We start from the raw sequence: 25,955 nt of genomic DNA on the forward strand, positions 1-25,955 counted from the left end.
GAACCAAACTTTTACAAAATCCCCTTTTCCGACGTGAACGTGAACTTTGCCTAAAGCTGATTCATGTCAGTGGTGGCTCTCAGTCGTCCAGGACTTAAATCAAAGCAGTGTCACACATGAACAAACACGAGCCGCTTGGAGACGAGTGTCTGGAGGAACCGTCCTGAGGCCCAGGGTTACGGAGAGACAGAACTTCACTCAAGGAAAGAGTTTAGAGGTAAAGTGAAGCTGAAGAGGAAAGACTTTCAGGTGAAGTGTCAGAGGAAAGAGCTTCACGTCTGTCGCTGGTGAAGCTGAAGAGGAAAGAGCTTCTCGTCCGTCGTTGGTGACGCTGAAGAGGAAAGAGTTTCAGGTGAAGCGTCAGAGGAAAGAGCTTCACGTCTGTCGCTGGTGAAGCTGAAGAGGAAAGAGCTTCTCGTCCGTCACTGGTGAAGCTGAAGAGGAAAGACTTTCAGGTGAAGCGTCAGAGGAAAGAGTTTCACGTCCCTCTCCGGTGACGCTCTGTGACTGAAGTGAAGGAGTGTCTTGGACTGAATCCCATTAGGGCAGGATTACAGCGGATTATGAGCAGATTACTGTTTGACCACACACCGTCCTCTTTATCTTTGTCTTATCTCCGCCAGGTCTGAACCAGAAGAGTGATGTTACTGTCACCTCTTAACCCCCGCCTTCACCCAAATCCAAAACACTTAGAATGGTCAGAATAGCAATGAAAACGGGAGGAAAACGAGCATGAAAACGCAACAAAAGAACAGCAGAAAAGTGAGAGAAAGCGGTGACGATAATCCAGCAGGTTCACGTGTGTTTGTGAAGGACTGCTCACACTGACACTGCATAGACGATGGGCATGAGTGGGTTTGAGTTTGTTTTTCTCTCGTGGTATTTGTGAGGTTGCCCCCGCCTTCCCCGTTTGGACAGAACTAACATGGGTTCTGGGTAAAGAAGACACAAACACGCATGGATGGATTTGTTCTTCTTCGACTCCAGCCGGGGCCGGACTGGGACTGAAAAACCGCCCTGGACTCGGACCAGCCCGGCCCAAATCAGCGTCATTGTGACACTTCCACAAATACATATTTTAACCTCTGACCCCCCGCCTAAACCAAATGCATTCTGTCCTCTTTCGGCTGTGGGACGCCTCATTTGAAAGCTAAGACCCACAAAACTGACCCTTTTCCTCACATTGTTGCTGAATTTTTTGTCATTTTTTTGTTGAATTTTTGTAATTTTTTGTTGAGTTTTTGTCACATTTTTGTTGAGTTTTTGTCACATTTTTGTTGAGTTTTTGTCACATTTTTGTTGAGTTTTTGTCACATTTTTGTTGAGTTTTTGTCACATTTTTGGTGCTTTTCTTTCCTTTTTAGATTAGGGTAAAGTCAAACTGGAGAAAATGGGCTCCGTTCAGGTGGGAGTTTTAGCCCCGCCCCCACGGGAAAGGCGGTCGTGGAAACAGAAGCAAAATCATTCATATAAATAATAAATAATAACGGTCCCAAAACTGAGCCTTGTGGTGCACCATACTCCACGGAATTCCTTTTAGATTCATGCTGTTTTTATACTGGGCTTTACCCAAATCTAAAAGCTTCTCGACTGGAGATCAACAATGCGACGCCTCATTTGAAAGCTAAGACCTACAAAAGTGACGGGAACTTTTCGTCACGTCGCCACATTTGTCATATTTTTGTTGTTTTTTTAATCATTTTTTCTCAGGTTTTTGTTGACTTTTCATCCTCTTTTTCTCGCTATTTTGATGATTTTCTTTTAAGCTTTTAGATTTGGGTAAAGCTCGGTCCGCCCCTGGCTCCAGCCGCCGCAGCCCCAGACTGATGGATCATTGTTAACCTCTTAACACCCACCTCAACCGACGATAGTTTCTAAAAGTGTTCCAAAAAAGCAACAAAAACATGGCAAAAAAAAGTTACACAAACACAGTAGAACAAAGATCTAAAAAATGTGGCACAAAAACAGATAAAAGAGCAACATTTTGTTTTTTTTTACGAAAACGCAACAAAAACGTGACAGAATCATAACAAAAATACCTCCCAAAAGTGAGGGTCTTAGCTTACAAATGAGGTTTATCGAGTCGAGAAGCTTTTAGATTTGGGTAAAGCTGACCTGGAGATAATGGGCTCAGTTAAGACGGGGGGTAAGAGGTTAAAACAAAAGAGAATTCGCGGATCCAGTAGGTGGCGGTAATGCACCTTCACTGCCATCTGCGATAGAGCACTATCCACGAAGAAGAAGAAGCGGATGTTTTCAGTCCGTTACTTCCGGGTTTAGCATTAGCCGAATTAGCTCCTGCTGTTTCCCCAAATCTTTGAAAACTTTCCAGATTTACAGAGAAATAACCGCGCGGAGCCTCTGCCCGGGACATGGGTGAGTCACGGGGGGGACATGGGTGAGTCACGGGGGGGACATGGGTGAGTCACGGGAGACTTTCTGTCCACTTTCAGCGGGTTTTGTACCGAGACGTACCGGTTTAAAGGTAAGGTCAGAGGGTTCACCAGAGCTCCGTCTGAAAACACCGAACTTTACTTTAAAACGAGCCCCTGTGCGGACGAGGAGCTCCGGGCGGAGGTTTGACTCTTCAGTAACAACAGTTTGGGGCAAATGTTACATTCGGGTTTGGTGAAGTTTAACATCGTCACTGCAAAAACAGAAACTTAGACTGAAAAGAAGCAGAAGGAAGTTTAAAACATGCGGAGGTTAGCGCTTTCCCGCCGCAGATCCACCCGGACTCTGGGCCTCTCTCCCTCAGACTCTGGGCCTCTCTCCCCTCAGACTCTGGGCCTCTCTCCCCCCGGACTCTGGGCCTCTCTCCCCCCGGACTCTGGGCCTCTCTCCCCCAGACTCTGGGCCTCTCTCCCCCCGGACTCTGGGCCTCTCTCCCCCAGACTCTGGGCCTCTCTCCCCTCAGACTCTGGGCCTCTCTCTCCCCTCAGACTCTGGGCCTCTCTCCCCCCAGACTCTGGGCCTCTCTCCCCCAGACTCTGGGCCTCTCTCCCCCCAGACTCTGGGCCTCTCTCCCTCAGACTCTGGGCCTCTCTCCCCTCAGACTCTGGGCCTCTCTCCCCCCAGACTCTGGGCCTCTCTCCCCCAGACTCTGGGCCTCTCTCCCCCCAGACTCTGGGCCTCTCTCCCTCAGACTCTGGGCCTCTCTCCCCCCAGACTCTGGGCCTCTCTCCCTCAGACTCTGGGCCTCTCTCCCCTCAGACTCTGGGCCTCTCTCCCCCCAGACTCTGGGCTTCTCTCCCCCCAGACTCTGGGCCTCTCTCCCCCCAGACTCTGGGCCTCTCTCCCTCAGACTCTGGGCCTCTCTCTCCCCCAGACTCTGGGCCTCTCTCCCCCAGACTCTGGGCTTCTCTCCCCCCAGACTCTGGGCCTCTCTCCCCCCCAGACTCTGGGCCTCTCTCCCCCCAGACTCTGGGCCTCTCTCCCCCCAGACTCTGGGCCTCTCTCCCCCCCCAGACTCTGGGCCTCTCTCCCCCAGACTCTGGGCCTCTCCCCCCCCCCAGACTCTGGGCCTCTCTCCCTCAGACTCTGGGCCTCTCTCCCCCAGACTCTGGGCCTCTCTCCCCCAGACTCTGGGCCTCTCTCCCCCCAGACTCTGGGCCTCTCTCCCCCAGACTCTGAGCCTCTCTCCCCCTCAGACTCTGGGCCTCTCTCCCCCCAGACTCTGGGCCTCTCTCCCCCAGACTCTGAGCCTCTCTCCCCCTCAGACTCTGGGCCTCTCTCCCCCCCCAGACTCTGAGCCTCTCTCCCTCAGACTCTGGGCCTCTCTCCCCTCAGACTCTGGGCCTCTCTCCCCCAGACTCTGGGCCTCTCTCCCCCCAGACTCTGGGCCTCTCTCTCCCCCAGACTCTGGGCCTCTCTCCCTCAGACTCTGGGCCTCTCTCCCCTCAGACTCTGGGCCTCTCTCCCCCAGACTCTGGGCCTCTCTCCCCTCAGACTCTGGGCCTCTCTCCCCTCAGACTCTGGGCCTCTCTCCCCTCAGACTCTGGGCCTCTCTCCCCCCAGACTCTGGGCCTCTCTCCCCCAGACTCTGGGCCTCTCTCCCCTCAGACTCTGGGCCTCTCTCCCCCCCCAGACTCTGGGCCTCTCTCCCCTCAGACTCTGGGCCTCTCTCCCTCAGACTCTGGGCCTCTCTCCCCTCAGACTCTGGGCCTCTCTCCCCCAGACTCTGGGCCTCTCTCCCCCCAGACTCTGGGCCTCTCTCCCTCAGACTCTGGGCCTCTCTCCCCTCAGACTCTGGGCCTCTCTCCCCCCAGACTCTGGGCCTCTCTCCCTCAGACTCTGGGCCTCTCTCCCCCAGACTCTGGGCCTCTCTCCCCTCAGACTCTGGGCCTCTCTCCCCCAGACTCTGGGCCTCTCTCCCCTCAGACTCTGGGCCTCTCTCCCCCTCAGACTCTGGGCCTCTCTCCCTCAGACTCTGAGCCTCTCTCCCCTCAGACTCTGGGCCTCTCTCCCCCCAGACTCTGGGCCTCTCTCCCCCCTCAGACTCTGGGCCTCTCTCCCTCAGACTCTGGGCCTCTCTCCCCCAGACTCTGGGCCTCTCTCCCCTCAGACTCTGGGCCTCTCTCCCCTCAGACTCTGGGCCTCTCTCCCCCCAGACTCTGGGCCTCTCTCCCCCAGACTCTGGGCCTCTCTCTCTCCCCCAGACTCTGGGCCTCTCTCCCCCCAGACTCTGGGCCTCTCTCTCTCCCCCAGACTCTGGGCCTCTCTCCCTCAGACTCTGGGCCTCTCTCCCCTCAGACTCTGGGCCTCTCTCCCCCAGACTCTGGGCCTCTCTCTCTCCCCCAGACTCTGGGCCTCTCTCCCCCAGACTCTGGGCCTCTCTCCCCTTAGACTCTGGGCCTCTCTCCCCCAGACTCTGGGCCTCTCTCCCTCAGACTCTGGGCCTCTCTCCCCCCCCAGACTCTGGGCCTCTCTCCCCCAGACTCTGGGCCTCTCTCCCCTCAGACTCTGGGCCTCTCTCCCCCCAGACTCTGGGCTTCTCTCCCCCAGACTCTGGGCCTCTCTCCCTCAGACTCTGGGCCTCTCTCCCCCAGACTCTGGGCCTCTCTCCCCTTAGACTCTGGGCCTCTCTCCCTCAGACTCTGGGCCTCTCTCCCCTCAGACTCTGGGCCTCTCTCCCCCAGACTCTGGGCCTCTCTCCCCCAGACTCTGGGCCTCTCTCCCCTCAGACTCTGGGCCTCTCTCCCCCCAGACTCTGGGCCTCTCTCCCCCAGACTCTGGGCTTCTCTCCCCCAGACTCTGGGCCTCTCTCCCCTTAGACTCTGGGCCTCTCTCCCCCAGACTCTGGGCCTCTCTCCCTCAGACTCTGGGCCTCTCTCCCCCCCCAGACTCTGGGCCTCTCTCCCCCAGACTCTGGGCCTCTCTCCCCTCAGACTCTGGGCCTCTCTCCCCCCAGACTCTGGGCTTCTCTCCCCCAGACTCTGGGCCTCTCTCCCCCCAGACTCTGGGCCTCTCTCCCTCAGACTCTGGGCCTCTCTCCCTCAGACTCTGGGCCTCTCTCCCCCTCAGACTCTGGGCCTCTCTCCCCTCAGACTCTGGGCCTCTCTCCCTCAGACTCTGGGCCTCTCTCCCTCAGACTCTGGGCCTCTCTCCCCCCAGACTCTGGGCCTCTCTCCCCCCAGACTCTGGGCCTCTCTCCCTCAGACTCTGGGCCTCTCTCCCCTCAGACTCTGGGCCTCTCTCCCCCCAGACTCTGGGCCTCTCTCCCCCTCAGACTCTGGGCCTCTCTCCCCCAGACTCTGGGCTTCTCTCCCCCAGACTCTGGGCCTCTCTCCCCTCAGACTCTGGGCCTCTCTCCCTCAGACTCTGGGCCTCTCTCCCTCAGACTCTGGGCCTCTCTCCCCCCAGACTCTGGGCCTCTCTCCCCTCAGACTCTGGGCCTCTCTCCCTCAGACTCTGGGCCTCTCTCCCTCCAGACTCTGGGCCTCTCTCCCTCAGACTCTGGGCTTCTCTCCCTCAGACTCTGGGCCTCTCTCCCTCCAGACTCTGGGCCTCTCTCCCTCAGACTCTGGGCCTCTCTCCCTCAGACTCTGGGCTTCTCTCCCTCAGACTCTGGGCCTCTCCCCCTCAGACTCTGGGCCTCTCTCCCCCCAGACTCTGGGCCTCTCTCCCCCCCAGACTCTGGGCCTCTCTCTCCCCCAGACTCTGAGCCTCTCTCCCCCAGACTCTGGGCCTCTCTCTCCCCCAGACTCTGGGCCTCTCTCCCCCAGACTCTGGGCCTCTCTCCCCTTAGACTCTGGGCCTCTCTCCCCCAGACTCTGGGCCTCTCTCCCCCCAGACTCTGGGCCTCTCTCCCCTTAGACTCTGGGCCTCTCTCTCCCCCAGACTCTGGGCCTCTCTCCCCCAGACTCTGGGCCTCTCTCCCCTTAGACTCTGGGCCTCTCTCCCTCAGACTCTGGGCCTCTCTCTCCCTCAGACTCTGGGCCTCTCTCCCCCAGACTCTGGGCCTCTCTCCCCCAGACTCTGGGCCTCTCTCCCCTCAGACTCTGGGCCTCTCTCCCCCAGACTCTGGGCCTCTCTCCCCTCAGACTCTGGGCCTCTCTCTCCCTCAGACTCTGGGCCTCTCTCCCCCAGACTCTGGGCCTCTCTCCCTCAGACTCTGGGCCTCTCTCTCCCCCAGACTCTGGGCCTCTCTCCCCTCAGACTCTGGGCCTCTCTTCCCCTCAGACTCTGGGCCTCTCTCTCCCCCAGACTCTGGGCCTCTCTCCCCTCAGACTCTGGGCCTCTCTCTCCCTCAGACTCTGGGCCTCTCTCCCTCAGACTCTGGGCCTCTCTCCCCTCAGACTCTGGTCCTCTCTCCCCCAGACTCTGGGCCTCTCTCCCCCCAGACTCTGGGCCTCTCTCCCCCAGACTCTGGGCCTCTCTCCCCCAGACTCTGGGCCTCTCTCCCTCAGACTCTGGGCCTCTCTCCCTCAGACTCTGGGCCTCTCTTCCCCTCAGACTCTGGGCCTCTCTCTCCCCCAGACTCTGGGCCTCTCTCCCTCAGACTCTGGGCCTCTCTCTCCCCCAGACTCTGGGCCTCTCTCCCCTCAGACTCTGGGCCTCTCTTCCCCTCAGACTCTGGGCCTCTCTCTCCCCCAGACTCTGGGCCTCTCTCCCCTCAGACTCTGGGCCTCTCTCTCCCTCAGACTCTGGGCCTCTCTCCCTCAGACTCTGGGCCTCTCTCCCCTCAGACTTTGGGCCTCTCTCCCCCAGACTCTGGGCCTCTCTCCCCCAGACTCTGGGCCTCTCTCCCTCAGACTCTGGGCCTCTCTCCCTCAGACTCTGGGCCTCTCTCTCCCCCAGACTCTGGGCCTCTCTCCCTCAGACTCTGGGCCTCTCTCCCTCAGACTCTGGGCCTCTCTCTCCCCCAGACTCTGGGCCTCCCTTCCCTCAGACTCTGGGCCTCTCTCCCCTCAGACTCTGGGCCTCTCTCCCCCCAGACTCTGGGCCTCTCTCCCCCAGACTCTGGGCCTCTCTCCCCTCAGACTCTGGGCCTCTCTCCCTCAGACTCTGGGCCTCTCTCCCCTCAGACTCTGGGCCTCTCTCTCCCTCAGACTCTGGGCCTCTCTCCCTCAGACTCTGGGCCTCTCTCCCCTCAGACTCTGGGCCTCTCTCCCCCAGACTCTGGGCCTCTCTCCCCCAGACTCTGGGCCTCTCTCCCTCAGACTCTGGGCCTCTCTCCCTCAGACTCTGGGCCTCTCTCTCCCCCAGACTCTGGGCCTCTCTCCCCCAGACTCTGGGCCTCTCTCTCCCCCAGACTCTGGGCCTCTCTCCCCCAGACTCTGGGCCTCTCTCCCCCAGACTCTGGGCCTCTCTCTCCCTCAGACTCTGGGCCTCTCTCCCTCAGACTCTGGGCCTCTCTCTCCCCCAGACTCTGGGCCTCTCTCCCCCAGACTCTGGGCCTCTCTCCCCCAGACTCTGGGCCTCTCTCTCCCTCAGACTCTGGGCCTCTCTCCCCCAGACTCTGGGCCTCTCTCCCCTCAGACTCTGGGCCTCTCTCCCCCCGGACTCTGGGCCTCTCTCTCCCTCAGACTCTGGGCCTCTCTCTCCCCCAGACTCTGGGCCTCTCTCCCCTCAGACTCTGGGCCTCTCTCCCTCAGACTCTGGGCCTCTCTCTCCCCCAGACTCTGGGCCTCTCTCCCCCAGACTCTGGGCCTCTCTCCCTCAGACTCTGGGCCTCTCTCTCCCCCAGACTCTGGGCCTCTCTCCCCTCAGACTCTGGGCCTCTCTTCCCCTCAGACTCTGGGCCTCTCTCTCCCCCAGACTCTGGGCCTCTCTCCCCTCAGACTCTGGGCCTCTCTCTCCCTCAGACTCTGGGCCTCTCTCCCTCAGACTCTGGGCCTCTCTCCCTCAGACTCTGGGCCTCTCTCCCCCCAGACTCTGGGCCTCTCTCCCCCAGACTCTGGGCCTCTCTCCCCTCAGACTCTGGGCCTCTCTTCCCCTCAGACTCTGGGCCTCTCTCTCCCCCAGACTCTGGGCCTCTCTCCCCTCAGACTCTGGGCCTCTCTTCCCCTCAGACTCTGGGCCTCTCTCTCCCCCAGACTCTGGGCCTCTCTCCCCTCAGACTCTGGGCCTCTCTCTCCCTCAGACTCTGGGCCTCTCTCCCTCAGACTCTGGGCCTCTCTCCCCTCAGACTCTGGGCCTCTCTCCCCCAGACTCTGGGCCTCTCTCCCCCAGACTCTGGGCCTCTCTCCCTCAGACTCTGGGCCTCTCTCCCTCAGACTCTGGGCCTCTCTCTCCCCCAGACTCTGGGCCTCTCTCCCCTCAGACTCTGGGCCTCTCTTCCCCTGGGTTAAAGTGAAGGAGTGTAAAGTGTTGCTCACCTGTTCCTTTTCCTCTAGCTCCGCCCCTCTCTCACCTGCGGCTGCTGGCCCCTCCCCTGCGGCTGTTGCTAGGGGCGATGTGGCGTGTCGCTCAGCAACAGGCCCATGAACATTATGGGATGTTAGAGGAGATCGTCGTCGCGGCGACGGAGGCGGTCCCCGAGCTGCTGTCCGTCAAAGAGAAGAGCGTGCTCCTATTGGCTCTGAGGACCAAGATGTTCCTGAGTGACCCGGATCCCAGTCATCTGGACCGGGGACGAGTCACGGCGCTCTCAGTGAGTCCAGCAGTTTTTACTCTCAGATCGGCTTTACCCAAATCTAAAAGCTTTGTACAGGACGGGGTGAAGAGGTGAAAGACACTGCGTAACATTTTGGATTATACTGTTAGACACAGAAAATGCTATATTTGGGTTTATTCTAATCTCGTCTTTGCTCCTGTAGGACGAGGAGTGGGAGGAGTCTATGTCGTGTTTAAAGGACGCTGTTTCCAAAGGCCTGGACCCGCGTACGCTGAGTGTGAGACTCTTTACAGATATAAAGTTTAATCACATTATCTTCTTAAAGTGTCAAATCTGTAAACACATTCATAATAAAAGTAAAAAGCCAAAACCTTTTATGTTTGTAAACAGGAAGTGTTCGGCCGTGAGTTTGACAATGCTCTGGAGTCGCTCTTACGTCACTTCCTGTCCCGCCTCCAGCACCGGCTTCCTGTTCCCGACTTCACCAAAGTAAAAGCCTTTGTTCTTCGGATTAGCGCGTTAATGTTAGCATGTTAATGTTATCGTGAGTGTATTACCATTCGCGTGTTCGTGTTTGTCTTAGTGTGTTAGCCTTAGCGTGTTAGCGTGTTCCCATTAGCGTGTTTGAGTGTTAGTCTTAACGTATTAGCCTCATCATGTTAGCGTATTAGCCTCATCATGTTAGCGTGTTAGCCTTAGTATGTTAGCGTGTTCCCATTAGCGTGTTTGAGTGTTATTCTTAACGTATTAGCCTCATCATGTTAGCGTGTTAGCCTTAGCGTGTTAGCGTGTTCCCATTAGCGTGTTTGAGTGTTAGTCTTAACGTATTAGCCTCATCATGTTAGCGTGTTAGCCTTAGCATGTTAGCTTGTTCCCATTAGCGTGTTTCAGTGTTAGTCTTAACGTATTAGCCTCATCATGTTAGCGTTTTAGCCTTTGCATGTTGTCGTGTTAGCCTTAGCATGTTAGCGTGTTAGTGTTACAGTGATTCTGTGTTAGCATGTTCGTGTTAGCGTGTTTATGTTTGTGTTGTCTTGTTAGCGTTAGCATATTGGCGTGTTAGTGTTAGCGTGATTGCGTGTTAGCAAGTTCGTGTTAGCATGTTCGTGTTAGCATGTTCTTGTTAGTGTGTTGTTTTGTTAGTGTTAGCAAATTAGCGTGTTAGTATTAGCGTGATTGCGTGTTAGCAAGTTCATGTTAGTGTATTGTCTTGTTAGCGTTAGCATATTGGCGTGTTAGTGTTAGCGTGTTAGCATGTTCGTGTTAGCATGTGCTTGTTAGTGTGTTGGCTTGTTAGCGTTAGCATATTAGCGTGTTAGTGTTAGCGTGATTGCTTGTTAGCATGTTCTTGTTAGTGTGTTGTCTTGTTAGGGTTAGTATATTGGCTTGTTATTGTTAGCGTGTTAGCATGTTCGTGTTAGCATGTGCTTGTTAGCATGTTGTGTTGTTAGCGTTAGCATATTGGCGGTTAGTGTTAGCGTGTTAGAATGTTCGTGTTAGCATGTTGTCTTGTTAGCATATTGGCGTGTTTGTGTTAGCGTGTTAGCATGTTCTTGTTAGCATGTTGTCTTGTTAGCATATTGGCGTGTTTGTGTTAGCGTGTTAGCATGTTCTTGTTAGCATGTTGTCTTGTTAGCGTTAGCATATTGGCGTGTTAGTGTTAGCGTGTTAGAATGTTCGTGTTAGCATGTTCTTGTTAGCATGTTGTCTTGCTAGCGTTAGCATATTGGCGTGTTAGTGTTAGCGTGTTAACATGTTCGTGTTAGCATGTTCTTGTTAGTGTGTTGTCTCGTTAGCGTTAGCATATTAGCGTGTTTGTGTTAGCGTGTTAACATGTTCGTGTTAGCATGTTCTTGTTAGTGTGTTGTCTTGTTAGCGTTAGCATATTAGCGTGTTCGTGTTAGCGACGTCCTAAAAGCCCTCTGTGCGCAGGTCTCCGCCCTGCTCCAAGACGATTGGCTGAAAGACTGTTTACAGGAAGTGAAGAGTCAGGAGTTGAAGGAGCTGCTGACCAATCACAGCGCAGTTCACCAGCCGCCCTTGGCAGGTGAGAGGGGCGGAGCATAAGGCCCATTAGAATAGACTCCGCCTACTTCCAGAGAGTAGGCGGAGTCAGAGAAAGGTCTTTGAACTAAAGGCTTAGCTCTGTTTTGATTTGCAGGCGCGGAGCGAAAGTCCGAGGTGGTTCTGAAATCCGCCTGGCAACAGCTGCAGCATTTACAGAAGACGGATGAGTCCACACCAACCAATCAGAAACGAGATCAGCCCAAAACGTCCAATGAAACCCAAGAGCTGTCCAGGTCCACCAATCAGGGTCCTGCCGTGCCTAAACATCCGCCTGCAGCTGCCAATCGGGCGCCAGTGCTCACCCTGCTCAACCTGTTACCCAATCAGACGACTCTGCTCCTCATCCCGGCCAATCAGCTGCCCCGAGGGACCAAACCGGCCAATCAGCAGCCCCCAGGGACCAAACCGGCCAATCAGCAGCCAGCAGCGCCCAAAAGTATAAATGTAAATGTCGTGCCAGTTGTTGAACCAGCCAATCAGGAGCCTCCTCTGGAACAGGCGGAGGGTTCTGACCAATCACAGCCTTCCTCCTCCAACATGACGGACCAATCAGAAGCAGCGTCCACTGAGGCCCCGCCCCCAGACTCGGCTTCCCACAATTCTCGGCGTTTGGCTCAAAAATGTCCCGAGTGCAACAAGTGCTTCTTCTACAGGAGCCAGGTAAGATCCAGGCGTTTGTTCCCTATTCAAAACTATAGGAGCCAGGTAAGATCCAGGCGTTTGTTCCCTATTCAAAACTATAGGAGCCAGGTAAAGTCCAGGCGTTTGTTCCCTATTCAAAACTACAGGAGCCAGGTAAGATCCAGGCGTTTGTTCCCCATTCAAAACTATAGGAGCCAGGTAAGATCCAGGCGTTTGTTCCCTATTCAAAACTATAGGAGCCAGGTAAGATCCAGGCGTTTGTTCCCTATTCAAAACTACAGGAGCCGGGTAAGATCCAGGCGTTTGTTCCCTATTCAAAACTATAGGAGCCAGGTAAAGTCCAGGCGTTTGTTCCCTATTCAAAACTATAGGAGCCAGGTAAGATCCAGGCGTTTGTTCCCTATTCAAAACTATAGGAGCCAGGTAAGATCCAGGCGTTTGTTCCCTATTCAAAACTATAGGAGCCAGGTAAGATCCAGGCGTTTGTTCCCCATTCAAAACTATAGGAGCCAGGTAAGATCCAGGCGTTTGTTCCCTATTCAAAACTATAGGAGCCAGGTAAGATCCAGGCGTTTGTTCCCTATTTAAAACTATAGGAGCCAGGTAAGATCCAGGCGTTTGTTCCCCATTCAAAACTATAGGAGCCAGGTAGGATCCAGGCGTTTGTTCCCTATTCAAAACTATAGGAGCCAGGTAGGATCCAGGCGTTTGTTCCCTATTCAAAACTATAGGAGCCAGGTAAGATCCAGGCGTTTGTTCCCCATTCAAAACTATAGGAGCCTGGTAAGATCCAGGCGTTTGTTCCCTATTCAAAACTATAGGAGCCAGGTAAAGTCCAGGCGTTTGTTCCCTATTCAAAACTATAGGAGCCAGGTAAGATCCAGGCGTTTGTTCCCTATTCAAAACTATAGGAGCCTGGTAAGATCCAGGCGTTTGTTCCCTATTCAAAACTATAGGAGTCTGGTAAGATCCAGGCGTTTGTTCCCTATTCAAAACTATAGGAGCCAGGTAAGATCCAGGCGTTTGTTCCCTATTCAAAACTATAGGAGCCAGGTAAGATCCAGGCGTTTGTTCCCTATTCAAAACTATAGGAACCAGGTAAGATCCAGGCGTTTGTTCCCTATTCAAAACTATAGAAGCCGGGTAAGATCCAGGCGTTTGTTCCCTATTCAAAACTATAGGAGCCAGGTAAGATCCAGGCGTTTGTTCCCTATTCAAAACTATAGGAGCCGGGTAAGATCCAGGCGTTTGTTCCCTATTCAAAACTATAGGAGCCGGGTAAGATCCAGGCGTTTGTTCCCTATTCAAAACTATAGAAGCCGGGTAAGATCCAGGCGTTTGTTCCCTATTCAAAACTATAGGAGCCGGGTAAGATCCAGGCGTTTGTTCCCTATTCAAAACTATAGGAGCCAGGTAAAGTCCAGGCGTTTGTTCCCTATTCAAAACTATAGGAGCCAGGTAAGATCCAGGCGTTTGTTCCCCATTCAAAACTATAGGAGCCAGGTAAGATCCAGGCGTTTGTTCCCTATTCAAAACTATAGAAGCCGGGTAAGATCCAGGCGTTTGTTCCCTATTCAAAACTATAGGAGCCAGGTAAGATCCAGGCGTTTGTTCCCTATTCAAAACTATAGGAGCCGGGTAAGATCCAGGCGTTTGTTCCCTATTCAAAACTATAGGAACCAGGTAAGATCCAGGCGTTTGTTCCCTATTCAAAACTATAGGAGCCAGGTAAGATCCAGGCGTCTGCTCCCTATTCAAAACTATAGAAGCCAGGTAAGATCCAGGCGTTTGTTCCCTATTCCAAACTATAGGAGCCAGGTAAGATCCAGGCGTTTGTTCCCTATTCAAAACTATAGGAGCCAGGTAAGATCCAGGCGTTTGTTCCCTATTCAAAACTATAGAAGCCAGGTAAGATCCAGGCGTTTGTTCCCTATTCCAAACTATAGGAGCCAGGTAAGATCCAGGCGTTTGTTCCCTATTCAAAACTATAGGAGCCAGGTAAGATCCAGGCGTTTGTTCCCCATTCAAAACTATAGGAGCCGGGTAAGATCCAGGCGTTTGTTCCCTATTCAAAACTATAGGAGCCAGGTAAGATCCAGGCGTTTGTTCCCTATTCAAAACTATAGGAGCCGGGTAAGATCCAGGCGTTTGTTCCCTATTCAAAACTATAGGAGCCAGGTAAGATCCAGGCGTTTGTTCCCTATTCAAAACTATAGGAGCCAGGTAAAGTCCAGGCGTTTGTTCCCTATTCAAAACTACAGGAGCCAGGTAAGATCCAGGCGTTTGTTCCCTATTCAAAACTATAGGAGCCAGGTAAAGTTCAGGCGTTTGTTCCCTATTCAAAACTATAGGAGCCAGGTAAGATCCAGGCGTTTGTTCCCTATTCAAAACTGTAGGAGCCAGGTAAGATCCAGGCGTTTGTTCCCTATTCAAAACTATAGGAGCCAGGTAAAGTCCAGGCGTTTGTTCCCTATTCAAAACTATAGGAGCCAGGTAAGATCCAGGCGTTTGTTCCCTATTCAAAACTGTAGGAGCCAGGTAGGATCCAGGCGTTTGTTCCCTATTCAAAACTATAGGAGCCAGGTAGGATCCAGGCGTTTGTTCCCTATTCAAAACTATAGGAGCCAGGTAGGATCCAGGCATTTGTTCCCTATTCAAAACTACAGGAGCCAGGTAAGATCCAGGCGTTTGTTCCCTATTCAAAACTATAGGAGCCAGGTAAGATCCAGGCGTTTGTTCCCTATTCAAAACTATAGGAGCCAGGTAAGATCCAGGCGTTTGTTCCCTATTCAAAACTATAGGAGCCAGGTAAGATCCAGGCGTTTGTTCCCTATTCAAAACTATAGAAGCCAGGTAAGATCCAGGCGTTTGTTCCCTATACAAAACTATAGGAGCCAGGTAAGATCCAGGCGTTTGTTCCCTATTCAAAACTATAGGAGCCAGGTAAAGTCCAGGCGTTTGTTCCCTATTCAAAACTATAGGAGCCAGGTAAGATCCAGGCGTTTGTTCCCTATTCAAAACTGTAGGAGCCAGGTAGGATCCAGGCGTTTGTTCCCTATTCAAAACTATAGGAGCCAGGTAGGATCCAGGCGTTTGTTCCCTATTCAAAACTATAGGAGCCAGGTAGGATCCAGGCATTTGTTCCCTATTCAAAACTACAGGAGCCAGGTAAGATCCAGGCGTTTGTTCCCTATTCAAAACTATAGGAGCCAGGTAAGATCCAGGCGTTTGTTCCCTATTCAAAACTATAGGAGCCAGGTAAGATCCAGGCGTTTGTTCCCTATTCAAAACTATAGGAGCCAGGTAAGATCCAGGCGTTTGTTCCCTATTCAAAACTATAGAAGCCAGGTAAGATCCAGGCGTTTGTTCCCTATACAAAACTATAGGAGCCAGGTAAGATCCAGGCGTTTGTTCCCTATTCAAAACTATAGGAGCCAGGTAAGATCCAGGCGTTTGTTCCCTATTCAAAACTATAGGAGCCAGGTAAGATCCAGGCGTTTGTTCCCTATTCAAAACTACAGGAGCCAGGTAAGATCCAGGCGTTTGTTCCCTATTCAAAACTATAGAAGCCAGGTAAGATCCAGGCGCCAGGGGATTTGAAACTAGGGCCGTTCTCGTTCCAGTTCAGTGGCTCCTACAGACTCCACACTTTCCCGGCTCAGACTCCACACTTTCCCGGCTCAGACTCCACACTTTCCCGGCTCAGACTCCGCCTCTAACCCCTGACTCTGACCCCCTGCAGGTGCTGAAACACCTGGCCTCCAGCCGCAGCTGTAGCTCCGCCTCTGATCCAGTCGGATCGCTGCGTTGCTTCCAGTGTCCGGCGGCATTTCAGACCAAGCCCGAGCTGAGGACACACCTCCTGACTCACCGCGCCCAGCACCCCGCCCTGGGCAAGCCCCGCCCCAAGGACACGGCCACAACCCCGCCCACTACCAGGCGCAGAGCCCGACAGCAGGGGGCGCCCAAGGACACGCCCGAGGTTATTCATTTATTCATTGACCTTTATTTAACCAGGACAGTCCCACTGAGATTAAGAAGCTCTTTTTCAGGGGAGTCCTGGCCCCAGAGGGGACATTAAAGACGTGTTGTTTTTATGTAAATTTGCTTATTAACCGTTTATGATCCGTCAAACTGTTTATATTAAAGAGGGGGTATTATGCACCAGTCTATATCACACTACAATGATGACAAACCTTCTGCTGGTCTGTAAATGCAGTAAATTAGAATAACTGCCTTGTATAAAATGTCTCTCTCAAAATGGCTGAATGACAAAAATATGACCAAAAAATGACACAAAATGACAAAAAAATGACAAAAAAATGACAAAAAATGACAAAAAAGTGACAAAAAATGACTAAAAAGTGACAAAAAAGTGACAAAAATGTGACACAAAAATGACACAAAATGACAAAAAAATGACAAAAAAATGACAAAAAATGACAAAAAATGACAAAAAAAATGACAAAAAATGACAAAAAATGACAAAAAATGACAAAAAAGTGACAAAAAAAGACAAAAAAATGACAAAAAAGTGACAAAAAATGAAAAAAAAGTGACAAAAAAGTGACAAAAAATGACAAAAAAATGACAAAAAATGACAAAAAATGACAAAAAATAACAAAAAATGACAAAAAATGACAAAAAATAACAAAAAATGACAAAAAAATGACAAAATGTGACACAAAAATGACAAAAAATGACAAAAAATGACAAAAAAATGACAAAAAATGACAAAAAAGTGACAAAAAAATGACAAAAAATGACAAAAAAGTGACAAAAAAGTGACAAAAAAGTGACAAAAAAATGACAAAAAAGTGACAAAAAAGTGACAAAAAAATGACAAAAAATGACAAAAAATGACAAAAAAATGACAAAAAATGACAAAAAAGTGACAAAAAAATGACAAAAAAATGACAAAAAAGTGACAAAAAAATGACAAAAAAATGACAAAAAATGACAAAAAAGTGACAAAAAAATGACAAAAAAATGACAAAAATGTGACAAAAAAATGACAAAAAATGACAAAAAAATGACAAAAATGTGACACAAAAATGACAAAAAATGACAAAAAATGACAAAAAAATGACAAAAAATGACAAAAAAGTGACAAAAAAATGACAAAAAATGACAAAAAAGTGACAAAAAAGTGACAAAAAAGTGACAAAAAAATGACAAAAAAGTGACAAAAAAATGACAAAAAATGACAAAAAATGACAAAAAAATGACAAAAAATGACAAAAAAGTGACAAAAAAATGACAAAAAAATGACAAAAAAGTGACAAAAAATGACAAAAAAATGACAAAAAATGACAAAAAAGTGACAAAAAAATGACAAAAAAGTGACAAAAAAGTGACAAAAAAGTGACAAAAAAATGACAAAAAAGTGACAAAAAAATGACACAAAATGACAAAAAAATGACACAAAAATGACAAAAAATGACAAAAAATGACAAAAAAATGACAAAAAAATGACAAAAATGACAAAAAATGACAAAAAATGACAAAAAAATGACCAAAAATGACAAAAAAGTGACAAAAAAAGACAAAAAAATGACAAAAAAATGACAAAAAAGTGACAAAAAAGTGACAAAAAAGTGACAAAAAAATGACAAAAAAGTGACAAAAAAATGACAAAAAAGTGACAAAAAAGTGACAAAAAAATGACAAAAAAATGACAAAAAAATGACAAAAAATGACAAAAAAGTGACAAAAAAGTGACAAAAAAATGACAAAAAAATGACAAAAAAGTGACAAAAAAGTGACAAAAAAATGACAAAAAAGTGACAAAAAAGTGACAAAAAAGTGACAAAAAAGTGACAAAAAAGTGACAAAAAAGTGACAAAAAAATGACAAAAAAGTGACAAAAAAGTGACAAAAAAATGACAAAAAAGTGACAAAAAAGTGACAAAAAAATGACAAAAAATGACAAAAATGTGACAAAAAAATGACAAAAAAGTGACAAAAAAATGACAATATAGGCCTCAGTCTCTTTAAGAACCTCTGAGCCTTTAGACACGCCCCCTCCACACGCTGTCTGTGGCATCAGTGGGGAGGGGGTTCTGCTGAGGAGCAGTGGTTGGTTACTCGGCTGGTGACCAAAGCTCGGAGGCGTCTCCAGGAGGTGGGGGCGTTCCTAGGAGGACTCAGGCAAACCTATCCCTAAAATGGCTGCCATCAGTTTATACAGATTACTCAAAATGGCCGCCGTCAGAGTTTATACAGATTACTCAAAATGGCCGCCATCAGAGTTTTTACAGATTACTCAGAAATACGAGAATGTGCCAAGGCAACACTTCAGCCATGTTTTTAATGAGGGAGTGACAGAATAACATGAGGGAGAGCTGGAAAAAGTACATTTTGCATAACACCCCCCCTTTAACAGTTTGTGATCCGTGCGGGGACTGACGTTGGCGTCTGTTGCAGAAGCCTCGCCTGTTCCCCTGTTCTCTGTGTGAGAGCAGCTTCAGGATGCAGCCTCAGCTCCTCAGGCACCTGGACGAGCACCTGGTCCAGGGAGACCGGCCCAAATACGACTGTCTGTACTGCGAGCAGAGCTTCACAGGTGAGCCCCGCCCCTGACCCCGCCCCCAGTCCCTGACCCCGCCCCCAGTGTCTGTACTGCGAGCAGAGCTTCACAGGTGAGCCCCGCCCCTGACCCCGCCCCCAGTGTCTGTGCTGCGAGCAGAGCTTCACAGGTGAGCCCCGCCCCCAGTCCCTGACCCCGCCCCCAGTGTCTGTGCTGCGAGCAGAGCTTCACAGGTGAGCCCCGCCCCTGACCCCGCCCCCAGTCCCTGACCCCGCCCCCAGTGTCTGTGCTGCGAGCAGAGCTTTACAGGTGAGCCCCGCCCCTGACCCCGCCCCCAGTGTTCATTGGGCAGGTGTTACAGAGATCTTTAATAGAGGATTAGTTTAGAAACGTGAGCCTATTTAATATAATATAACTTAATATAACTTTATTTGTTCAAAGAAAATATTTTGTTTACTTTTATAAATAAAAAAACATACTTTTTTTCAAGCTAATAAATAATCGTTTCATTTCAGATTTATTGTAGTTGAACTCAACTACAGGAAGTTGGAGTTTTATTGCAGAAAGATAAAGCTCTGTGTTTGTGAAGGCTCTCATTCATCCAGGGAATAAATCGTAGAAAAGGTTAAAGCATCGACTGACCAGTTTGGGCAGTTTTCGGTTTCCTGGGACTTTTTTACACTTAAAGGAACAGGCCACCGTTTTTACATACTGAGATATGTTCTTACCTAACCTTAGCAGAGTTAATAGATCCCCGTCTGGTCTTTGTCCGTGCGCTCACACATACGCAGCCTCTCCCACATGTCACATAGCTCCAAAAAAGCTCACGATAGAAGCTACCAAGCTCTTCCACGTGTTCCCTATTTAAATAACGTTACGTCAAGTGTTTTCATGCCAAGTATATTTACACAGAAATGTAACATGTGGATTTTATAAGCAGATAAAAAGGGGGACTATATTGTGAGGCGTAATGATACAGGAGCAGTAACTCCTAAAGACTTCCCCGCTCACTTCCGTCAGTAGAAGCTGCGTGACTTGTACAGAGCCTTTTACAACAAGCAGAAAATATATTTTGGGAAAGTGCTGCGCATTCCTACCTCATGGTGGAGCTCCTGAGTCCTGTGTCGTTGTAAATCTGTGAAACATTACTACACTATATACTTTCTGCTTGTTCTCACAGCCCGGCACGATGCACGTAAAAGGCATCGTTCACAAGTTATCCAGGCTTCTTCAACTGTTCTCTGCTGCTCTACAAGTCACGCAGCTTCTACTGACGGAAGTGACCGGGAAGTCTTTAGGAGTTACTGCTCCTGTATCATTACGCCTCACAATATAGTTCCCCTTTTTATCTGCTTATAAAATCCACATGTTACATTTCTGTGTAAATATACTTGGCATGAAAACACTTGACGTAACTTTATTTAAATAGGGAACACGTGGAAGAGCTTGGTAGCTTCTATCGTGAGCTTTTTTGGAGCTATGTGACATGTGGGAGAGGCTGCGTATGTGTGAGCGCACGGACAAAGACCAGACGGGGATATATTAACTCCACTAAGGTGAGGTAAGAACATATCTTAGTATATAAAAACGGTGGCCTGTTCCTTTAAAAGTGTCTAAGCTTCTGTGACTAGGAGTGAAACGTCCTCAGCTTGACCCAAACCCCGTCCAGTTGATGATTCAGCCTTTTCTACGATAGAGCTGTGAGTGGGCGGCTGAGCTGGGCGTGATGAGGCATGTCGAGGATGAACAGCAGGGGACCCAGCACCGGGCCTTGGGGGACTCCCTGCAGTTTTATTAGGATCTGTTGGAGCGGCAGGAGGCGAACCAGTAGGGCTGCTCGATTATTGAAAAAATAATAATCACGATTATTTTGGTCATAATTGAAATCACGATTATTCAAACGATTATTTGTTGCCTTTAAAAAAATCCATTAAAAAAAAGACAAAAATCCATTAAAAAAAAGACAAAAATCCATTAAAAAATGACAAAAATACATCAAAAAAATGACAAAAATCCATCAAAAAATGACAAAAATCCATCAAAAAAGTGACAAAAATCCATCAAAAAAATGACAAAAATCCATCAAAAAAAATGACAAAAATCCAGCAAAAAAAGTGACAAAAATCCATCCAAAAAATGACAAAAATCCAGCAAAAAAATGACAAAAATCCATCAAAAAAATGACAAAAATCCATCAAAAAAGTGACAAAAATCCATCAAAAAAAATGACAAAAATCCATCAAAAAAATGACAAAAATCCATCAAAAAAGTGACAAAAATCCATCAAAAAATGACAAAAATCCATCAAAAAAGTGACAAAAATCCATCAAAAAAATGACAAAAATCCATCAAAAAAAATGACAAAAATCCAGCAAAAAAATGACAAAAATCCATCAAAAAAGTGACAAAAATCCATCAAAAAATGACAAAAATCCATCAAAAAAGTGACAAAAATCTATCAAAAAAATGACAAAAATCCATCAAAAAAAATGACAAAAATCCAGCAAAAAAAGGGACAAAAATCCATCAAAAAAATGACAAAAATCCATCAAAAAAAATGACAAAAATCCATCAAAAAAAATGACAAAAATCCATCAAAAAAAATGACAAAAATCCATCAAAAAAAATGACAAAAATCCATCAAAAAAGTGACAAAAATCCATCAAAAAAATGACAAAAATCCATAAAAAAAAAATGACAAAAATCCATAAAAAAAAAATGACAAAAATCCATCAAAAAAATGACAAAAATCCATAAAAAAAAAATGACAAAAATCCATCAAAAAAGTGAAAAAAATGCAGTGACCTGTGTGTGTGTTTAGGCTCCACCCTCCTGCGGCTGCACCAGCGCCAGCACGTGCCCCGCCCCTTCACGTGTAGCGTGTGCGGGAAGGCGTTCGCCACGGCCGTCACGCTCTCGTGTCACAAACGAGTCCACGGAGAGAAGCGCTTCCTGTGTCACCTGTGTGGGAAGGGCTTCTTCACCCGCACCTGCCTCCAGAGCCACGCCCCCATCCACAGTAACCACACCCCCTTCACCTGCACGCTCTGTGGGCGGGGCTTCAAGTTCCAGCCCGCCCTCAAAGTCCACCTGCGGCGCCACCTGGGGGACAAACCGTACAGCTGCAGCGTGTGCGGGAAAAGCTTCAGCTCCAAGGGAGACTTAGGGCCTCACATGAGAGTACACACAGGTACGAGTACACACAGGTACGAGTACTACTGCTACTGCAAATACTACTACTACTACTACTGCTACTACTGCAAATACTACTACTGCTACTACTGCTACTACTGCAAATACTACTACTACTACTACTAAACCGTACAGCTGCAGCGTGTGCGGGAAAAGCTTCAGCTCCAAGGGAGACTTAGGGCCTCACATGAGAGTACACACAGGTACGAGTACTACTGCTACTGCAAATACTACTACTGCTGCTACTACTACTGCTACTACTACTGCTACTACTACTACTACTGCAAATACTACTACTACTACTACTGCTACTACTGCAAATACTACTACTGCTACTACTGCTACTACTGCTACTACTACTACTACTACTACTAAACCGTACAGCTGCAGCGTGTGCGGGAAAAGCTTCAGCTCCAAGGGAGACTTAGGGCCTCACATGAGAGTACACACAGGTACGAGTACACACAGGTACGAGTACACACAGGTACGAGTACACACAGGTACGAGTACACACAGGTACGAGTACACACAGGTACGAGTACACACAGGTACGAGTACACACAGGTACGAGTACACACAGGTACGAGTACTGCTGCTACTGCAAATACTGCTACTGCTACTACTGCTACTGCAAATACTACTACTACTGCAAATACTACTGCTACTGCAAATACTACTGCTACTGCAAATACTACTACTGCTACTACTGCTACTACTACTACTACTGCTACTACTGCTACTGCTACTGCAAATACTACTGCTACTACTACTGCAAATACTACTGCTATTACTACTACTACAGACTGCACAGGAGCATACACACCTCACAGCCTCACATGAGAGTACACACAGGTACGAGTACTACTGCTACTGCAAATACTACTGCTACTACTGCTAATACTACTGCTACTACTGCAAATACTACTACTACTGTTGGGGTTGGTTGGGGTTGGTTGGTTGGGGTTGGTTGTTGGGGTTGGTTGGTTGGGGTTGGTTGTTGGGGTCGGTCGGGGTTGGTTGGTTGGTTGGTTGGGGTTGGTTGTTGGGGTCGGTCGGGGTTGGTTGGTTGGTTGGTTGGGGTTGGTTGTTGGGGTTGGTTGGTCGGGGTTGGTTGGTTGGTTGGTTGGGGTTGGTTGGTCGGGGTTGGTTGGTTGGGGTTGGGGTTGGTTGGTTGGGGTTGGTTGGTCGGGGTTGGTTGTTGGGGTTGGGGTTGGTTGTTGGGGTTGGGGTTGGTTGGTTGGGGTTGGTTGGTCGGGGTTGGTTGGTTGGGGTTGGGGTTGGTTGGTTGGGGTTGGTTGGTTGGTTGGTTGGGGTTGGTTGGTCGGGGTTGGTTGGTTGGGGTTGGGGTTGGTTGGTTGGGGTTGGTTGGTTGGGGTTGGTTGGTTGGTTGGGGTTGGTTGTTGGGGTTGGTTGGTCGGGGTTGGTTGGTTGGGGTTGGTTGGTTGGTTGGGGTTGGTTGGTCGGGGTTGGTTGGTTGGGGTTGGTTGGTTGGTTGGGGTTGGTTGGTCGGGGTTGGTTGGTTGGGGTTGGTTGGTTGGTTGGGGTTGGTTGTTGGGGTTGGTTGGTCGGGGTTGGTTGGTTGGGGTTGGTTGGTTGTTGGGGTTGGTTGGTCGGGGTTGGTTGGTTGGGGTTGGTTGGTTGGTTGGGGTTGGTTGTTGGGGTTGGTTGGTCGGGGTTGGTTGGTTGGGGTTGGTTGGTCGGGGTTGGTTGGTTGGTTGGGGTTGGTTGTTGGGGTTGGGGTTGGTTGTTGGGGTTGGGGTTGGTTGGTTGGGGTTGGTTGTTGGGGTTGGGGTTGGTTGGTTGGTCGGGGTTGGTTGGTTGGTCGGGGTTGGTTGGGGTTGGTTGTTGGGGTTGGTCGGTTAATTGACGGTTAATGTGGCGACTGTGTTTCAGGGGAGAAGCCGTACTCCTGTAAAAGCTGTGGGAGGAGCTTCACCGTCTCGTCTCAACTTCATCAACACCTCCGTACCCACTCAGGTAACACCTGGTCCTGGTCCTGGTCCTGGTCCAGGTCCTGGTCCAGGTCCTGGTCCTGGTCCCGGTCCCGGTCCCGGTCCCGGTCCCGGTCCTGAAACTGACCCGTCTGTCTCTGTTTCAGGGGAGAAGCTTCACTCGTGTCCTGAATGTGGTAAAGGCTTCAGCACCAAAACAAACCTCGAGCGCCACCTGATGGTTCATCGTAACCAGAGGCCCTTCCCCTGCCCACACTGCCCCAAGGCCTACACCTGCGAGAAGCACCTGAGGAGACACCTGACCCTCTGTGAGAGCAGCTGAGGAGACACCTGAGGAGACACCTGAGGAGACACCTGAGCCTGTGCAAGAGCAGCTGAGGAGACACCTGAGGAGACACCTGAGGAGACACCTGAGGAGACACCTGAGGAGACACCTGAGCCTCTGTAAGAGAACCTGTGAGAGCAGCTGAGGAGACACCTGACCCTCTGCAAGAGCAGCTGAGGAGACACCTGAGCCTCTGCAAGAGCACCTGAGGAGACACCTGAGGAGACACCTGAGGAGACACCTGAGGAGACACCTGAGGAGACACCTGACCCTCTGTGAGAGCAGCTGAGGAGACACCTGAGGAGACACCTGAGGAGACACCTGTGAGAAGCACCTGAGGAGACACCTGAGCCTGTGCAAGAGCAGCTGAGGAGACGCCTGAGGAGACACCTGAGGAGACACCTGAGGAGACACCTGAGGAGACACCTGAGGAGACACCTGAGGAGACACCTGAGCCTGTGCAAGAGCAGCTGAGGAGACACCTGAGGAGACACCTGAGCCTGTGCAAGAGCAGCTGAGGAGACACCTGAGGAGACACCTGACCATCTGTGAGAGCAGCTGAGGAGACACCTGAGGAGACGCCTGAGGAGACACCTGAGGAGACACCTGAGGAGACACCTGAGGAGACACCTCACCCTCTGCAAGAGCAGCTGAGGAGACACCTGAGCCTCTGCAAGAGCAGCTGAGGAGACACCTGAGGAGACACCTGTGAGAAGCACCTGAGGAGACACCTGTGAGAAGCACCTGAGGAGACACCTGAGGAGACACCTGAGGAGACACCTGAGGAGACACCTGAGCCTGTGCAAGAGCAGCTGAGGAGACACCTGAGGAGACACCTGACCATCTGTAAGAGCAGCTGAGGAAACACCTGAGGAGACACCTGAGGAGACACCTGAGGAGACACCTGAGGAGACACCTGAGGAGACACCTGAGGAGACACCTGAGCCTCTGCAAGAGCAGCTGAGGAGACGCCTGAGAGGAGACACCTGAGGAGACACCTGAGGAGACACCTGAGGAGACACCTGAGGAGACACCTGAGGAGACACCTGAGCCTCTGCAAGAGCAGCTGAGGAGACGCCTGAGGAGACACCTGAGGAGACACCTGAGGAGACGCCTGAGGAGACACCTGAGGAGACACCTGAGGAGACACCTGAGGAGACACCTGAGGAGACACCTGAGGAGACGCCTGAGGAGACGCCTGAGGAGACGCCTGAGGAGACACCTGAGGAGACACCTGAGGAGACACCAGACCCTCTGCAAGAGCAGCTGAGGAGACACCTGAGGAGACACCTGAGCCTCTGCAAGAGCAGCTGAGGAGACACCTGAGCCTCTGCAAGAGCAGCTGAGGAGACACCTGAGCCTCTGCAAGAGCAGCTGAGGGGACGGCCAGAGTAATGTCTCATTTGAAAGCTAAGACCTTTTTCAGATCCGTGTGATCGACTGGAAGCTTCACTCCGGGTCAGACCTTTCAGCTGCTCAGTTTCTGTGATAACTGCCCGGTACAGACGACGGCTTAAGATCCTTTTCCTGTCGGTGACGTTATTATTATGTCAACAGTTTGACTAAATGTAAAACAGGCTTGTTTTGTACAAATAAAATAAAAGTTCAAATACTGAGAAACATCTGGATTTGTGTCGTGGGGAATCTATTGTACATGTTTAATGAGCGTAACATTATTCTGTTCATTAATCCAGGCACAGTTTCCACATTAAAAACCCTCTGTTATAAAAGTGTCACACATGAAACTCTGTCTCTGTGTTTTACATTTTCCGGCTCGTTTTTCTGAAATCCTAAAATGGCAGAAAGTTGTGATTGGTCCTCGCGCTCGTGTCTGCGGAGGGGGCGGAGCTTCGCGTCGTGATGAACTGAATAAATGAAGCGGGTCAAACGAGGACAGGCGCCGCCGCAGTTCCCCGTGTGTCCAGCAGGGGTCGCCCTCGGACAGGTGCCGCCGCAGTTCCCCGTGTGTCCAGCAGGGGTCGCCCTCGGACAGCGCCTAGGGTTTGTTCATTTCACTGAAAGGCGAAGCCGCTGATACAGAGCTCATGTTTCTACAAGACGAGCTCGAAAACACGCAGGAACCGGAAAATGAAATGAATCTTTCCATCCAAGTTTTGATGCTGTTTCCAATTTTTGGTCTGACAAAAAATGACACAAAAAAGACAAAAAAAAATGACAAAAAGTGACACA

The 25,955-nt window shown here is 50.1% G+C and overlaps 1 protein-coding gene across 1 annotated transcript; it reads left to right on the forward strand.

Annotated features, from left to right (window-relative positions):
* The first annotated feature begins 2,243 nt into the window (after positions 1-2,243).
* On the forward strand, positions 2,244-23,772 carry LOC306982586 (uncharacterized protein). Its single transcript, XM_079583051.1, has 11 exons — positions 2,244-2,376; positions 8,838-9,094; positions 9,261-9,335; positions 9,449-9,547; positions 10,991-11,105; positions 11,220-11,785; positions 15,510-15,749; positions 18,194-18,332; positions 21,118-21,486; positions 23,382-23,465; positions 23,587-23,772. Exons 1-11 carry the CDS (start codon positions 2,373-2,375, stop codon positions 23,760-23,762), a joined length of 2,124 nt encoding a protein of 707 aa, XP_079439177.1. The 5' UTR covers positions 2,244-2,372; the 3' UTR covers positions 23,763-23,772.
* Positions 23,773-25,955: the final 2,183 nt, after the last annotated feature.

The sequence above is a fragment of the Gobius niger genome, assembly GCF_951799975.1.
Source record: "Gobius niger genome assembly, contig: SCAFFOLD_74, whole genome shotgun sequence".
Lineage (NCBI taxonomy): Eukaryota > Metazoa > Chordata > Actinopteri > Gobiiformes > Gobiidae > Gobius > Gobius niger.

What these genes read in the sequence shown, in the direction of transcription:
- LOC306982586 (XM_079583051.1), top strand. An exon ending in TGGACCCGCGTACGCTGAGT is followed by an intron (nt 9,336 to 9,448) that starts GTGAGACTCTTT and finishes GTTTGTAAACAG; the next exon opens with GAAGTGTTCGGCCGTGAGTT. An exon ending in GCTTCTTCTACAGGAGCCAG is followed by an intron (nt 11,786 to 15,509) that starts GTAAGATCCAGG and finishes GACCCCCTGCAG; the next exon opens with GTGCTGAAACACCTGGCCTC.